Source organism: Oreochromis niloticus, linkage group LG4 (genome assembly GCF_001858045.2).
Source record: "Oreochromis niloticus isolate F11D_XX linkage group LG4, O_niloticus_UMD_NMBU, whole genome shotgun sequence".
Taxonomy (NCBI): Eukaryota; Metazoa; Chordata; class Actinopteri; order Cichliformes; family Cichlidae; genus Oreochromis; species Oreochromis niloticus.
The window spans coordinates 10,067,479-10,083,638 of NC_031969.2; the positions used below are offsets into that span (position 1 = coordinate 10,067,479).

Consider the following 16,160-nt stretch of genomic DNA (forward strand, 5'->3'; position numbering starts at 1 on the left):
CGTCATCTTTTCCAAGGAGCAGCATTTGTCCACCGAGGTCGGGTTCTTTTCATGAAGGTAGGGGGAGCGGTTTATTCAAATGACACCCAAGCTTCTGATGGTTGACGTACTATCAGACCACGGCGAATACTGGCCTGTCATTGGACGATGATGACTGGTCTCATGACAAGAACGGACAGGTCTCAGCCAATCAGATCCCGCTATGGGCCACGGAGTCTGTTTGTGAATGACGTAATGAGCGTGAAACAAGATGGCGTCGCCTCAAACATAAATTGATGCCAATGAGTTTATCGGTGTAGAAGTGCTCCTCTCTTGGGGCTTCTGTGTTGTTTTGGGGTTGTTCAGGTGAAAGGACATATTCCGCGGTCAGTTAGGTGTGTGGTAGGCGTTGCCGAACGCCCACGGAGGAGCTCGTGGACCTTGTTTGTTTTGTCCCTCCGGTGACAACCGGAGAGGAGAGCTGCTGACAGATAGGATGGACAGCGGGGAGTATATCTCCACCATGGAGAACATGGACCCGACTTTAGCGGAATTAGGGGACGAATTCACCTTGGGAGACATTGACGGTGAGTGACCGTGTCACTGTTTAAAAAAAATTAGGAAGGGTAAGCTGTGTTTCACGAGTGTTGGCCTGTTTCCGTTTAGCCCGACAGCTGTTCTTCCTGCCGAGCGGAAGGAGATGAGCAGCTCTGGCTCTTAATTCTTGCGACAATGTTTAAGTATTCAAGATACCGCTCAGGAAAAAAGAGAGCACTTATATTTAGTAGTCCTCGAATGCTCTGTTATTTTGGCATTATCGTTGTGTATTTTCTTCTGTTTGTTTCTCTAATCCCCCCCACACACACAAAAAAAAGACAAAAAAAAACAAAACAATCACACAAACAATTAACCTAAACTAAAAGATGAAGAAGTGATACTGTTGTTGTCTTGACTCCTCCATAAGAAGTGTCAGTTACTTTCTGACCTTCTTCTTGTTCTTGAAGGAAGCTTTTCCTCCTACTTGAGCATCTTTTTGCTTCTGCAGACCTAATTGAGCATCATCTGTGGGACAACATCTCTGTCAAAAATAAATAAATAAATAAATAAAACAGATTGCGTTTTGCAGTCTGTGGGCCTGTACCCTGTGAACAAACAGCATCCTTGTTCCAACTTCCCTGTTATCAAAACATGTTTCACCCTTTGGCACACAGTGAAAGGATGGGGGCTTTTGGTGTGAGGCTGGCCAACGCAGAGTCACCAGATTTTTATTAGGGTGGAATTTTACTGAATGCTAACCCACCAGACCGGATTGATACACGTGTGTGTGTGTGTGTGTGTGTGTGTGTGTGTGTGTCGCACAGTATGGGATGAATTGGTTGTGTTAGGTTTAAATTAGTCATCAGCATACAACCAACCAAAGTGCTCTGAGATCATGCAAAGCCCAATAAAGATTACTATGTTTTGTTTTTTTTAAAGCAGTATGCTCTACTGCTTGTATGTTTAATTTGTTGTTTGTGATTGTACAAAAACCTTTTTCAATAAAAAGACTTTGATTAAAAAAAGATTACTATGCATGGGTTTGAAAACCTACCTGCCGGTGGCATCTGGTGTTAATTCTCTGTGGTGAACAGCCCATGTCACAGCTATTTAATCTCACTTAATCAATGTGTCAAAAGAAGAATGTGCAGATTGTGTGAAAGTCAAATGACTGTTGAGGTTTGACTGATCCTAACTTGACTTTTGCTTCACTCAGTGCATTTTGCCTGCAGCTATTTGGGGGAAAAATGCAGGTTTCCCATGAGGAAAAGCATTTAACTGCTGCAAATTCAGATTAGTCACGAGCTTTTCTTTTGTGCATTTGACTCCGTATTAATGTCGAATATTCTTGCTTTTCCAATTATTCACTTAACAACTGCTGCTCTGCTTATGTAACTTATTTTCTCTGCTCTCAGCAGCCCACAAAATTGTCCCCCACTACACCCTCACCCTCGCCCTGTACCCCCATTTAATGGATTTACCCTTTGTTTCGGAGTCTCTGTCTGAAGCTCCAGGGGCTCAGAGTTGCTTTGTTCTGTCAGCCACTGTAACCCCCTCCCCTCGAGGTGTTGAAGTGTGCGAGTGCCCTACTGTAAGTGTAAATTCGACTGGATGGTTGGTAGAAACGCTCCTGAGAGGAAGCCCATTTAGTGTTCCTGTGGTGCGGCTTATTTGAAATCACGTCCTGCGCTCCTCTGGGCTCACTTTTCAAAGCAAGCCTCAAAGTGTTTCCCTTTTATTGGTTTTGAAAGTGGTCATCACTGTTTCTTTACCTCTGTGTCAACACAGGTCACATGCAGACTTCAGTCATGGCTATGAGTGCATGAATTACTGGCCTTGACCTCTCTGCTGCTAGTGTTGGACTGTTGATCTCTTTTTTTACAGCTTGAGATTTTGCAGCAGTAGAAATGCAGATATGATATATGATCCAAGATGAGATCTGAACACAGATGAGTTTGTTTTAAAGACTTGTTGGATTTCAATTCATCTCTGGAGTTGGCAACCCGGCACACTGATGAGAACGAACGCCTTTTATTGTTTTTGTACGCTGCACTGAAATGCAGCGAGTGATCAAAGACAAAGCTGACAGGATGCTGGCTTCTTTTCCAAACATATCTGAGAACCTTTTGGTGTTTTAAAAAGTTTGTGAGTTTTCCTTCTTCGCTTTGCAGCTTCAAGCATCTATTCTTGTACCCCAGTGCTTTTTGTGTTGCGTTTGTTTCGAACATTACATCATTAAAGTAGAAATACAAAATGTCCTGCAGCGATATTGTGCTAAAAAAAATGTAGGAACCTTATCTAGAAGTCAAATCACCAAAAAAGGAAGCAGTAACTTTATTGCAGGCATAAAAGATGCAGAACATGTTTCACTGCGCTGGGATTGATAAAGGGTCTTATAGTACTGTATTACACAGTCGCCTTGTATTTTCCTGATGCCAAAAAAATCACTCATTAATGCAGGAAAAATTCACTCACTTTGAGGCTGCAAAGTAGTGACTGTAGTTAACTTTAACATGTGGCTTGCAGGGCTTCTTAGGTGTATTGATATGTGGTGTCCAAGGGTTGTGCGCTTAGTGATTTAACACTTGACAAAAAGTTCTTTGTGTCTTTTGTATTGCCTGATTTCTCCGCCTCACATTAAGATAAAGTTCAAGGTTACAGGCTCAGCTTATTGACGCTGCGCTGACCCTGAGAGCTAAGGGCATAGGCACTATCAGTGACATAAGCAGGCAAGCTTCAACCACATGGGATACGTCAAAAGTGTTTTCAGTTCCAAAGTCCTGTGAGAAATTCTGCAAAGCGTGCACTAATCAATTCTTTTCTCTGGTCCCAGTGATATTTCATAATATCGTTGTCTTTTTTTGGAAGGGGATTCATTTTAGAAACTTTAACCTTCAAATTACTAAAGTAAATAATACTTAGCAAGACAGTCATTTGAACCAACACGGTGATTCCAAAAGAGTCAATAGCAACAGCAGTACCATCAGATTTGATCCACCATACAGTAACATCTGGAAATTATCTTATTGGCAGCAACTTCATTTTCCAGCATCCACACAGTGATCCCAAACACAATGCCAACCCAGTAAAAGCATGCCTGGATAGAAAAACACACAATGGAGCGCAGTCAGTGATGGATTGGCCTCCCCAGATCCCAGAACCCAACATTATTGAAGTGGCATGGGATCATCCTGACAGAGGACAGAACAAAAGGCAGCCAACATGCAAACAAGACCTTTGAATGTCCTTCAAGAAGTCTGGAGTATTCCTGAAGATTACTTGATAGGTGCCTAAGAGAGATCAGGCTGCCAGTCATACCAAATATTGACTCTCAGGCTTGTTACAAGTGTAGAAAAGCTCACTTTGCCCTAAATACTGTATTTGTGTGCATGTTTGCCCAAGTTTTGATAAATAGCTGCACATATTACCCATTTTTCTAGCAAAATATAAAGAAATGAGTGGTGGTTCAAGACTTTGGCACAGTACTGCATTTGACAAGAATGTGCTGGGAACATATTGCAAGAGGCTGTGATATGATTATATAAGTGTATTGATATTTTGTCTCAACACTATTTCTATCAGTGATTTTTGCAAACGAAATGTCAAAAAAATGCTTAATATTTTACCTCATACTTAAACCTCATATACAAAAAAACATTCCCAAAAATAATCAAGACATTAAGTTGATCATTGTTTCCTAATAAAACCTCTCCTCACGAGGAGGCAGTTTGTTTTAGATTTAGTACGATGGGTCTAATGAACTGGCAACTAAGTGCATATTGTCATGTTGCCAAACCACGAGGACCAGCATACACACTGTCAGTGAGTGGGTGAGTGAGTGGGTGGGGGGCATGTATCTGTCTATCACGCCTTTCAGAGCTGCTCGATTCTTCATCTAAGTGTTCTTTACTCTTTCTGCCAATCTCTTTTGTAGCATCAATTGAGATTACATCAAACTTCTTCAAGGCCTTCTGTTTGAAGGTTTCTTTATACTGATTTATGACCAGAACAGTAGCTGTGCTTGTGTGGATATCTGTCAATTCAAGGTCAGGTCTTGAAGTTTCTGTTCATATCTTTGGCTGATCTACACTGAAGCAACCTGCACGAGGCCTCACTTACAGAGGAGACTTGCAGAGATGTTCAGATACACCTCAGATGATGTTTTTGACTTCTTGTCTGTTTACTTTCTCCCTATTTTCAGAGATGCTGCAGTTTGTCAGCAATCAGGTGGGGGACTTCCCAGACTTGTTCGATGATCAGATGAACTCAGCAGGCTCTCTGCAGAGTGGTGGAGTCGCCTCCACCCCACGGCCTCAACCTCAAATTGCTCAGACGCCCCAGACACCGCAGCCCTCAACCAATGCTGCCTACCAGAGCTCCAACGCTTGCTTCACCTCCTCCCAGACACTGTCCCCACATTCAGTACCCCTCACCCCTCCCCTCACTCCCGCACAAACCCCCTCCCCCCCAGCCAGTGCTTCAGTGCAGCAACAGGTGACCCGCAGCCCTCCACTCCTTCAACCAAGGCCTCAGATGGTCCAACCCATCCAGCCTCAACCCCAACAGACAGCCCAGACAACCATCCAGGTACAGATTTACCTGACGCTTTCTCACACGCTACTCGTACAGTCCTATTAGGAGTGGAGAAAGCTGTAGTCTGACTGTTACAGTGATGGACTAGTGCTGCAGTGGTGCTTCTGCTGACATAAAAACATTTTCTGACTGCTTAAAGACTGTAACAGATAAACAAAAATCTGTTTTTCTGTTTTTGAATGTAGATGCACACCCAGGGGATCCCCATGCAGACTCAAAGCTTCCCAGTTCACACCCTGGTTCAGACCCACAGCCAAACACCGATGCCCATACAGACACAAGCAACCCAGACAGTGATGATTGCCTCCAATGGCGGACAGTCCCGCTTCATTCAGAACCCTGTCATTTGCCAGCAGAGCCCTACTGCGGGCTTCCAAGGTGAGTACAGAGCAGGGAATGCAATTTAATTTGGCTTTTTATTTTTCCTAAATCTCTTTTTTGTTTTCTCTCTCATTACTCCAGTCCTCCAGCCACAAGTGCAGAGCATCATGACGTCACCCCAGCTTCAGCCAGTGGCCATTCAGCACCAGCGTGTTCTGACCCCAACAGGTCAAACCATCCAGACCATCTCCACAGCGCCCACTGCAGTCCACACTGTGCAACAGCAGGTGCAACAAGTACCTGTAAGTAATCCTCAGTTGTTAGCAGGATTGGACGAGTAAACAAAGTTTCTGCTATCAGAATATTTCACCAAAGCTTACCTAAATAACTTTACCCCAAGTTACTGCAAATATAACCCCTAACATAATATTTAGTTTCACAGTGATAGTCAAGCAAACATGAAAACCTTCAATTTATGGTTGTCTTCACTCAGGTTTTGGTCCAGCAGCCTCAGATTCTTAAGACGGACTCACTGGTTCTCACAACTCTCAAACCAGACGGGACACAGGTGCTGTCTACCATGCAGAGTCCTGCAGGCATCACCACCCTGACCACACCCATCCAAAACACAGCTCTGCAAGTCCCGGTATGCACTGTGCATGATTCAACACTGCTATTTACATGCAAACAAAGGTTATGATTAAGACTAAAAACTGTTTTTGTGTTTGTTTTCGTTCCCCAGACACTTATGAGCAGCAACATCCTGACCACTGTCCCTGTTATGATGGGAGGAGGAGATAAGCTGCCAATCAAACAGATACAGCCAGGCTCTTGTCAAAGCACAGCTAGGCCAAGCATGGATCAGTGCCAGGTGACAGCGGGAGGAGTCGGGCTAGGAGGGGTAGTGAAGGAGGGCGAGAGGAGGACAACTCACAACATCATCGAGAAGAGGTATAGATCCTCGATCAACGACAAGATCATCGAGCTCAGAGATCTGGTCATGGGCAGTGATGCGAAGGTTAGTAATTTATTTATTTATTTTAAAGGAGACAATAAAAATATTAAGTCTGGGTAATATAATATGCTTTCAGCATTTTAAATTCCATGTATTTCTTCTCAGATGCATAAGTCAGGAGTGCTTAGGAAGGCCATTGACTACATAAAGCACTTGCAACAGGTTAACCACAAACTGCGCCAGGAGAACCTGGCCCTTAAGATGGCCAACCAGAAGAACAGTAAGTCTTCACTTTACTTAAAGCTGCGAGCAGATCAGAAGTTACAGCAACTCCAATGCATTGACACTTTCTCTCCATCCCAGAGCCCGTGACGCTGTCTGAAGATGTGGAGCTGAAAGAGGAAGTAGTTCTGATGTCACCTCCGGCCTCAGATTCTGGTTCTGGTTCCCCTCACCAGTTCTCTCCTTACTGTGTTGACTCAGAACCAGGGAGCCCTTTATTGGATCACGAACAGGTGAGGACAGGACACACGCACGCACGCACGCACCCACACACACACACACACACACACACACACACAGAGTATGGTTGTGGCTCAGTGGCTTAGCAGACTGCAGTGTTTCAGTGTCAGCAAACTGATTAGCTCAGTGTGTTTATGTAGGTCAAAGGAAGGACAGTGGCAGTTTTAAAAGACTTCCTACTCTAATCTTCAAAGTGCCTCTTTGAAGATTAGAATGAGATTTTTTTTCCTTTTTTTTAAAATTTTTGTTCTTCACACCTGGGGCGGTTGTAGTTCTTTCTGTCGACAAAAGCTTTATTGCACATTACTCCCACTCGCTTTGCTTCACAGTAAAAGCTTTTAGCTGGTGAACGCCCATAAGCTAACACATTTATTGAAAATTTTTCCGAGACAGCTGATTTCTTTTTTTGATCAAATTTGATTTACGTTGATATTTAGAAAGGTTTCTTTTTCCGCTTGCTTCACTAGATGGTTTGTGAGGGTTTGTGATTATAAATCGAATGCTGCTTTACTACATTTAAAGTATTATTTATCGTCCCTGTGAACCTGTTCTTTGTCTCTCTTACTGTCTCTTAGATAAAGAGTGAGCCGGACTCTCCCTCGGTTGGCGTGATGGATCGCTCTCGGCTGCTCCTCTGCGCCTTGACTTTCTTCTGCCTCTCCCTGAACCCTCTTCCATCTTTACTGGGATCGGAGACGTCGAGCAGCCCCGCCCTTTCCGGAGGCCACGGCCCATCTAGAACGCTTGTCTGGTTTCCAAGTCACACGCAGGAATTTGGTGAGGATTGATGATCTTTAATTTAATTTACCCCAGAAGTTGATGAATTGCTGATTCCTGTTCATACCACCTAGAAAATCCTTTGTTAGAATCTTAAAAATACAGGTTTGTCCATCCTCTCATAGATTTGACATGGTTTTTGACATGTTTCATTTCTTCACATCCTCCAGCATCTTGGGTGCGTTGCCTGTTGCCGTGGGTGATGGTGTGGGTGCTGAGTGGAGTGGGAGCAGTGTGGGGCTGTGTCAGGGTGCTGTACCTGTGGGAGCCAGTCACACCGCTTCACTCACCAAAATCTGTGTCCTTCTGGAGGCACCGCAAACAAGCAGACCTGCATCTCAACAGGGTGAGTGCAGATCAGATCAGATGGACTTGAGATGTTTTAAACAAACCATTATTCTGATGCTCTTGCATTAATAGAACTTCTTAGAGTTGGATGTGCCCTAAGATTTTTTTTTCTTTCTATTAAAGAGCACTCTGCAGATTTGTGCTTTAATAAAGTCTTTCGTAGCTAAGCCACAACCTTCTCGGTTTTTTTCTTCCGTCAGTCTACGCTGACTACTTTACCATTTCTCATGTGATTCTCTCTCCTACAGGGAGATTACACAGCAGCAGCGGCCAGTTTAGAGACTTGCCTCTCTGTTTTGACGAGAGCTCTTCCCTCAACCAAGCTGGACCTCGTCTGCTCACTCTCCTGGAACGTCATTCGCTACTGCTTGCATCGCCCAACTCCTCTGGGCTGGCTTGTCCACCAGGTCGGAGGGAAGCACGAAGGGGAGGAGGCGAGGACCAGCGCGAGGGACGCGGCACTTGTTTACCACCAGCTCAGCCAGTTGCAACTCACGGGTAAGCGTTTAGGCTGCACAGACAGGAATCCAGCAGATGGTTTTGTACTTTTCACACGCGTTGACATGATGAGAAGATACATTATCTGCTTCCTCTGTGTCTCTACAGGAAAGCTGCCTCAGCGTAGCAGCCTGTGGGCTCTGTCGCTCTCTCTAAGCGCTGTGAACCTCAGCGTGAGCGCCCACGGCAAGATGGCCCCCACGCAGCTCGCCCAGATTTATGTCACTGCCGCCATAGCCTTGCGCACTGTGCTGGGCCACCATCTCTCCTGTCTCCCTGTAAGTGTGTCACCTTTGAAATCATCACTGTTGATGTTTGGCTTCAGTCGCACTTTATCATATTTTGAACCTCGTCTGTCTCTTAGGGTTACCTGCTGGGCTGTGCTGAGAGTGTGGCCAACCAATCAGAAACCAAGACGATCCCCGACTGCCTGCGCTGGCTCTTCACTCCACTGGGGAGGCAGTTCTTCCTGAGCTGTGATTGGTCAGTGAAGTCAGAAAACGGCGATGGGGTGTACACTTCTCAGAGAGACCCAGGTATGTTGTGAATGTTGGGGCTACTCCTTAAGTTTCCTTTAATTTACTACTCAAATTCAAAATAAAATATTCCAGTTAACTGCTTTGTTTCAAAAATTAATGAGTGATATTCCTGTTCCTCTCTGCTTTCCTGTTGATCTTTCCTCCCAGCTGACCCCATTGCCCAGCTGCACCGCTCTTTCTGCAGGAAGCTTTTGGAAAGAGCCGTTCACACCCTCATCCAGCCGCAGAGCGACTCTGAAGCAGAAAAACGCAAGAACGACTCTGGGTAAGGCCTGAATAGCAGCAGCAACGCGCTACCGACAAACTCAGACACTTTACTGTTTATAGATTATGTTTTGTTTTGTTTTGTTTCACAGCTTGGTGTAAATTTTAGATTTAGATTTGTTTTTTAGCTTCTCTTTTCTTCTACCCTTTCAGAGAGTTTTCCAGCGCCCTGGAGTTCCTGCAGCTGTTGAACAGCTGCACAGAGGACTCTCCTTCCCCACCTCCGCCTTTCTCGACTCCTCCCAGTCACACCACCATTCCAGGTATGATTGATATGACAAAGAACCGTGACAGTTTAATAAGAATCGCAAAGTGATCTTTGCGTGGGGGGAAAAAAACGTTTTCTTCTGTGATGATTAATCTGAGTTATTCTGTCAGCCTGAATGGATTTACTTTCCTCTAGCAGCACACTGATAGTCAGTCACTATTCGCTTTCCACATGAATGTTTTGTGGTATTATCACAGCTAACAGTCATTTCATATATACAAATGAATGCAGTGGATAAGAACACAGTGACAATCTGGTCGCTGCCCTACACAAAAGAAAGTGTTTTACAGTCACGCATGCAGCTTTTGATAACAGCAGGAAAGCTACAATGCCAAGAGGTCACCCAACCTGTTTGAGCTACATTTTCTTTATGCATAATTTTTCTTCTTTTATTTCCTTTTTTTCCTTCCAGTGGGGGATCCAGTGAGTCGCTGGTGGGCTGTGGTCCTGAAGGCTGCCGTGTACTGGCTGCAGGGCGATGACGTCGCAGTGAGGTCACTTTTGGCAGAAGCTGAGCGAATGCCGAGAGCTCTGCACATCCTTGAGTAAGTGCATTGAAATATATTCTACCTTAATGGGAGTGGTCTATTCCAGGATGTCCAGCAACAGAGGTCACTGAATGGTCGGAGTATGAAAATTGACCGACTGACATGTTACACAGCATTTAGCCAATATCAAGGCAGATTAAAACTGTCCTGCAGACATTTGGCGGTATCTGTTTATCTATCTGCCTGGCTGTGTTTTAATTAAATCAAAAACATGCAGCACATACAGGTGTATATTCTATATTCAGCACTGTGTTTGCAGTCTTCAAAAATGGCAATAAAGCTGACTCAATTAAGATGTTATGACTGAACAGTCGTAAGCCAACAGAGAAATCAGTTTTTTGCACTTTGCTATTAATTCTTTGTGCATCTTTGCACCTCCAGTAAACATGTTCGAGTTAATTTCTTCTCCTGTTATTGCATTTTAAGCCCTGGATCGGCCCCATCCACTTTAATCTTGTGCAGATTTGATCATTAAAAATCTGATTCACACTTGGTGGTTCTACAAACTGTTTATAGGTGCCGATTTTTCTAAAGTAATTGTATCCAAAGTGGGAGGGGGGAAAAAAACAAAGCACAATAACCTGATAAATGTCCCTCTCTATTCCAGCCATCCTCTGCCCAAGGCTGTGCTGCTTCTCTGCAAGGCTGTACAGATGAGCCTGTCCCCTCTGAAGGGAGAAGGGGCAATAGCCTGCCTTTCTCACTGTGACAGAGGCAGCAGCTACCTGTGCTCCAGCATCTCAGTGCCGCTCGCCCAGTCTGGGAACTGGCTGAACAAGGTAGGGTACCAACAGTTCCCGTATGATGTACCAAACATGGCCCCTATATTCATACATGCAGTGCATGCAGACATCAAAGAGTCCTCCATATAGTACAAGTTACTGTCTCACAGTGCAGCACTAACTGTAGTTAAAGCTTAATCATGCATAAACACTCACACACACACACAAAGTTAGGGTCAGGCTGTTGTGGGGCTGTGTGTGCGCGCAGTCTGGGTGGCAGGAGGTGGCTGTGGTGCATTGTAGTTGCATTGCATGATCCTGAAGCCGAGTGCAATGTGTCTGCAGTGCAGTACAGAGGCCTCCCTGATCTGCACGCATCCACTACACACCCCACCACTTAACACTGAGCAACAGTGAATATCTTTTCAGACTTGATCTCTGGCATGCACGTCGGCTAAGATTTACCGGTAATTGTGGGGTTTGGTTTTTAATGTGCAGCTATACCCAACAGCTGTGTTTTCATTTTTTTCCAAGGGGGTTGAGCTACTGGTCTGTGACCTCCTGTTGACTTTGAGGACCAGTTTATGGCAGCGGGGAAGCAGCAGTAATGGAGAACCTGGCCCGGCTCCTGGATCTCAGTTGGCTGGTTTCCAGAGGGACCTCAGCGCACTCAGAAAACTCACACAGTGCTACAGACAGGGACAACACAAGGTACGGCTTTGGGAAGATTAATTCAGATATGTTAATAATAGTGCTGATAGCTGAAATATGCAAAGGATCATAAAGACAGAGCTCTCTATGTTCAGGCTGCAATGAGGGGAAGAAGTGCCAGAGATTCGTCATTCTGGATTTCTTAGGCTGGCAGTTTGGCACCGCAGGAAATGTTTTTGGGCGTTTTTTGTTTTTTTTTTATTGTAGCTTATTAAATTTCAAAAATATATAATAAAATTTGCAACAGCGATCAGCTTCCAAGTATTCGCAGTAGTGAAGCTGTAAATGGCTCCATCCTTCAAGTGAGAAATCATCTCGGTACATTTCTTGTTCATTATGAACATAATATTTTTTTTTAATTTTTTATTATGAATCTCCATCACTTTTACCAGTTCCAGAACTTTCACTTCAGTTCACCATATCATCAGTCACGCTTCTGAGATTTACTAGAGGAGCCATTAAGGCTCCTCTAGTAAATGTATTTGTTGTTTTTTGAGACTGCTAAGTTTTTCACATTTGGCCTATTAAATAGCACAGTGGAGGAAATCTGAGGAAAGAAAGTAGACAAAGGGTTAGAACAAGGGCGTCAAACATAAGACCCGAGGGCCAGAATCAAACCTTCAAAGACATTTTTTGGCTTTGGAAAATGTGAAGGAGGACTTAAATTTTGGACTGTATTTTCACAGGTTTTACAAGCTTTCCCTGCTGATAACAACCTCCCCCATTCATTATACAACAAAGCCATTAAATTATAGAGTTCTGTAATTTTACACATTCAGTTATTACAATTTAGGTCCAAAAGTCATGCTGGCTCTTTTATTTCTTTATCATGTAGAAAAACTGAGACACACTTTTGAAATTGCAAATCTTTGTCTTTTATTAAGATATCTCATTGATTTAACGTGCAGTTAAATTTCTTACAATGACAGAAACTGGCGTTCAGATCAAAGTGTGTGATGTAAAAGGAGTTTGCGTTGGTGTGGTACTGAAGAGGCTGAAGAAAGACAAATCGGTGAATTTTTACAGGCCTGCTGTCAATCTTGAAAAACTAAACCTCCACATTTTTGTTGCAGCTTATTTAGTTTAGTTGAATTGTAAATGTTATGCATACAGAGCTGTTTCAAAGAGTTTATAGCCGAAAAAACCCCCAAAATGAATACAGAGGGTTGAAGAATAGCTTTAGTAAAGCCAAGGAACTGGTTGCTAACATATGCATGGACATTGGTGCCTGCTGAGAGAATTTGAGGGCTGCTCAGATCAGTTCAGCCAAGTTAAAATGATAATAAATACCTAATAATGACAGCTGTTTGTGTTATTTAGGTGTTCCTTCATGAGACCACAGTGAGGCTGATGGCTGGAGCCAGTCCCACAAGGACACACCAGCTGCTGGAGCACAACCTCCGACGCAGGACGCACAGCTCCTACACAGCTGGTAGGCAACACCGTCCTAGTGTGCGACACGAGACACACCAAGAGAAAAGACATAAATCCCGTTTCTTCTTCTTTTCCCCTCCTCCTTTCCTCCTTGCCTGCTTTCAGATGGCGAGTGTGTTTTAGGCGAGAGGGAGCGAGCTCACGCCATTCTGCTGGCCTGCCGCCACCTCCCCATGCCCCTGCTAACCCCACCCGGGCACAGAGCTCGTCTACTGGCTGAGGCCAAGCGAACCCTGGAGCGGGTGGGAGACCGCCGGTCGCTGCAGGACTGTCAGCAGATTCTGCTGCGCCTCAGCGGGGGCACCACCATCGCCGCTTCCTGAACACACACAACAAACAAGGCTTCTCTGTGGTTCTGCTGTCTCACACACACACACACACAGGGACATTAACCAGGCTTCTCCTCCGCCAACATGTAATTTTATAATTGTCAGCTTTTTAGAAATATAGACTTTCTGCCACGTGGACACCGTAACACACACAGCTGTTTTGGTTTTGTTTTTTTCGCTGATGGATACAGAGCTGTATCCATCAGCACTGTATCCACACGCCTGGCTGAAACGTTTGCTCCTTTGATGCTCAAGTTTAATTGTTGCAGCACAATCACCCCACCTTCTGGTCATTACTGGTACTACGCTGGCTGGCTGCCTCTTTCCAAACAAAAAAAAAAAAAATCAGGTTTAAAAGGCCCTAAAGGGAAAAGGGACCATTATCTAATAGCTATTTAAATGAATGAATGCAGCAGTGCATTGATTTGCTCTAGGACACCACGCCGTACAATCATTACTGGCACCCAGCAATGTGAGTGCTGCAGTAATAGTAATGTGTCGTTTCATTTGCAAGCTTCATTTAAGGGCTTCACAGTATTTAAGAGTAGACGGCTGAGGTCTGAGCACGACTGTGCTTTTAGGATGCAGATAGACTAGCTTGCTTTAAACCGTACAGTGCTGAGTAGTGTCTCTCCTTATCTACCTCACACACTGTACAGTGCCAGCATTGTACTGTGGAGCAAAAAAAAAGGAAAAAAAAGAGAGAATTCTGTGACCATTAGAAGTGACTTGTGCTTCAGTCCAGTGCAGCATCATTCCAGTAACACACAGCTGATCTGCTTTCCTTGAACCGCAGGATGCAGCAGAAACAACACTTCAGGGTTTGGTTTGCTGCTGCAGGCATGCTCCACCCCGTCACATGAAGCAGAGAACAGGGGAACATTTAAATGACAGAGGGAGGCAGCAATGGGGCTACAAGTTTGAAAATGTCTAAATGCACACACACAAGCACGCTGGTGCATTTACATGAGAAATGAATTGCATTCAAACTTATAATGTGATTGTATATAGGTTGTACATAGAAGAAGTAGGTTTATTAGCAAGTTCTTAATTACAAAGAAAGAGAGCAAAAAAAGAAAGCTGCGTGACTTCACTGACCAATCATCTTCATACTGGAACCCAAGGTGCACCCACCACCCTAATTCTGCATCACTTTTTTTGACACACAGCACAGTGACACCTTTGAGCTGTGATTTCCATCATGAAGATCAGGGAAGCAGGTGGTGTAGCTTGGTCTGAAAAAGAAGACCAGAGAACCAGAGGATAAGAGTTTGGGACATGAACCCATCTCACCCCCAGTGTCTTTTTAGGAGTTGGGGGATTCCTGTTGAACTACTACGCTAAACTGCATTTCAGTGTGAGGCTGATTAGTATGTGGGAGTGAGAACAGGCTGTGAATGTCTGGAGAGGATCCTCTGATGCAGAGAGCTCTGGGAACAGTCGCCTATGAAAAACTGCTGGAGCCTTTTAGATTGTTTTGTTTGTTTTAAACAAAAAACAAGAAAATATCCCTCGTGTAGAACAGGTATGGTCAGTTTGAATTCACGAGCTGTAGCTGTAGTGACATGTTTTCACTGCAGCAAAAAAAGCATCAAATTGCAAACAAGTTTGTGCAGAATAACCCACGTCTCTGCTGCGTCTCTGTATATAAACCACCTTTAAAAGCTACAGGTTTTAATGTGGGGGGGGTCTCAAACGTTGTTTGGTGTTGTCATGCTCTGCAGACTGACAGAACTGACGTTGTACAGATCGCAAGCAAAAAGGCCTCGATGTTATGTAAAAAAACAAACATATTTCATCACGTTGGATTGATGGAGGAGCTTTGTGCTTTGTGAAATTGTAGTCCAATTTGCTTTTTATTTGTAATGATGGTCTTATACATGATGCAGGATTTATAATATCATTTTTCCTGTTTCTTTCTTATTTAATGGTTCTGTAATATTAATATAAATGCTTCTGGAGAGGGGAGCAGTGTTGCAGTTATGTTATTGTTTTGTATGAGCAGCGTAAGGTCGGGAGCCGAGGAATTCCCTGTTTTATTAAAGAATCCTTTCATTTAAACTTTTTAGCTTGGTATGGTAAATTTGATCACTCTCTATGTTTTTTGTTTGTTTTTCTTTGGCGCACATTGTAATGTCTTGATTTTAGGATACGGGCAAACACACTAGAATACAATTAGAGGTTTCCAGTACCCTGTCTTCCAGGTCAACCCAAGCTGTAATCTAAGGAGTGCTGAAAGTGTTGCTATCAGTTAAGATTACGCTTCCCTGACTGGTAAACTACACAAAGAAGAAATTTATGTTCAACAACATCTGCGAGCTGGAGTGTTTGTTTGTTTTTATTTTGTTTCTTTTGTCTTTTTTCCCTTGAGGTGTTTTTATGGTCTGAATTTATCTGTTCATTTGGATGTTTTCTAATAAAATGACACATGAAAGTGTGAGTGTGATTGGTCTCTACTAAATGCTGTATGTTACTCAGTGGTTGTCGATGAGTAATATGTGAAGGAGCAAATTAAAGAGGGGAAGGTGGGCGTTGGCTGGGTGTGAAGGCCAGTGAAATCTGATAACTGTGCTGAAGTTGAGTTTTCTCCTTCAAATGAAACACTTTTCCCCTCTTCACAGAGACAAGACATTTCTAGTTGCACAGTAAGAACCTACAATAGGAGGAGAGGGAAAGGAGCCATGCAATTATGATTCGAAGTTATGAGCGCTCAAAATGCTGGAAAAAAAAATAAGGCAACTTAAAAAGCACCAGATTTGGACGCAGTGTTATGTGCTTTGATATTATTCACAATATGAAGGTAAAAAGTTTTTTC

The 16,160-nt window shown here is 43.8% G+C and overlaps 1 protein-coding gene across 1 annotated transcript; it reads left to right on the forward strand.

Moving 5' to 3' along the window:
- Positions 1-211: 211 nt before the first annotated feature.
- Positions 212-15,624, forward strand: srebf2 (sterol regulatory element binding transcription factor 2). Its single transcript, XM_005468438.4, has 20 exons — positions 212-566; positions 4,718-5,103; positions 5,295-5,487; positions 5,572-5,732; positions 5,924-6,076; positions 6,173-6,448; positions 6,551-6,665; positions 6,749-6,900; positions 7,483-7,684; positions 7,855-8,030; positions 8,281-8,530; positions 8,639-8,808; positions 8,895-9,066; positions 9,217-9,334; positions 9,487-9,596; positions 10,014-10,146; positions 10,757-10,928; positions 11,406-11,582; positions 12,903-13,014; positions 13,122-15,624. The coding sequence occupies exons 1-20, from the start codon at positions 476-478 to the stop codon at positions 13,337-13,339; spliced, it is 3,537 nt and encodes a 1,178-aa protein (XP_005468495.1). The 5' UTR covers positions 212-475; the 3' UTR covers positions 13,340-15,624.
- The last annotated feature ends 536 nt before the right edge of the window (positions 15,625-16,160 follow it).

Bases quoted from the DNA above. Each gene is read 5' to 3' on its own strand.
- srebf2 (XM_005468438.4), top strand. From the start codon at position 476: ATGGACAGCGGGGAGTATATCTCCACCATGGAGAACATGGACCCGACT. The intron at 6,077-6,172 runs GTATGCACTGTG...TTCGTTCCCCAG, and splicing joins ACACAGCTCTGCAAGTCCCG to ACACTTATGAGCAGCAACAT. The intron at 8,531-8,638 runs GTAAGCGTTTAG...GTGTCTCTACAG, and splicing joins CAGCCAGTTGCAACTCACGG to GAAAGCTGCCTCAGCGTAGC.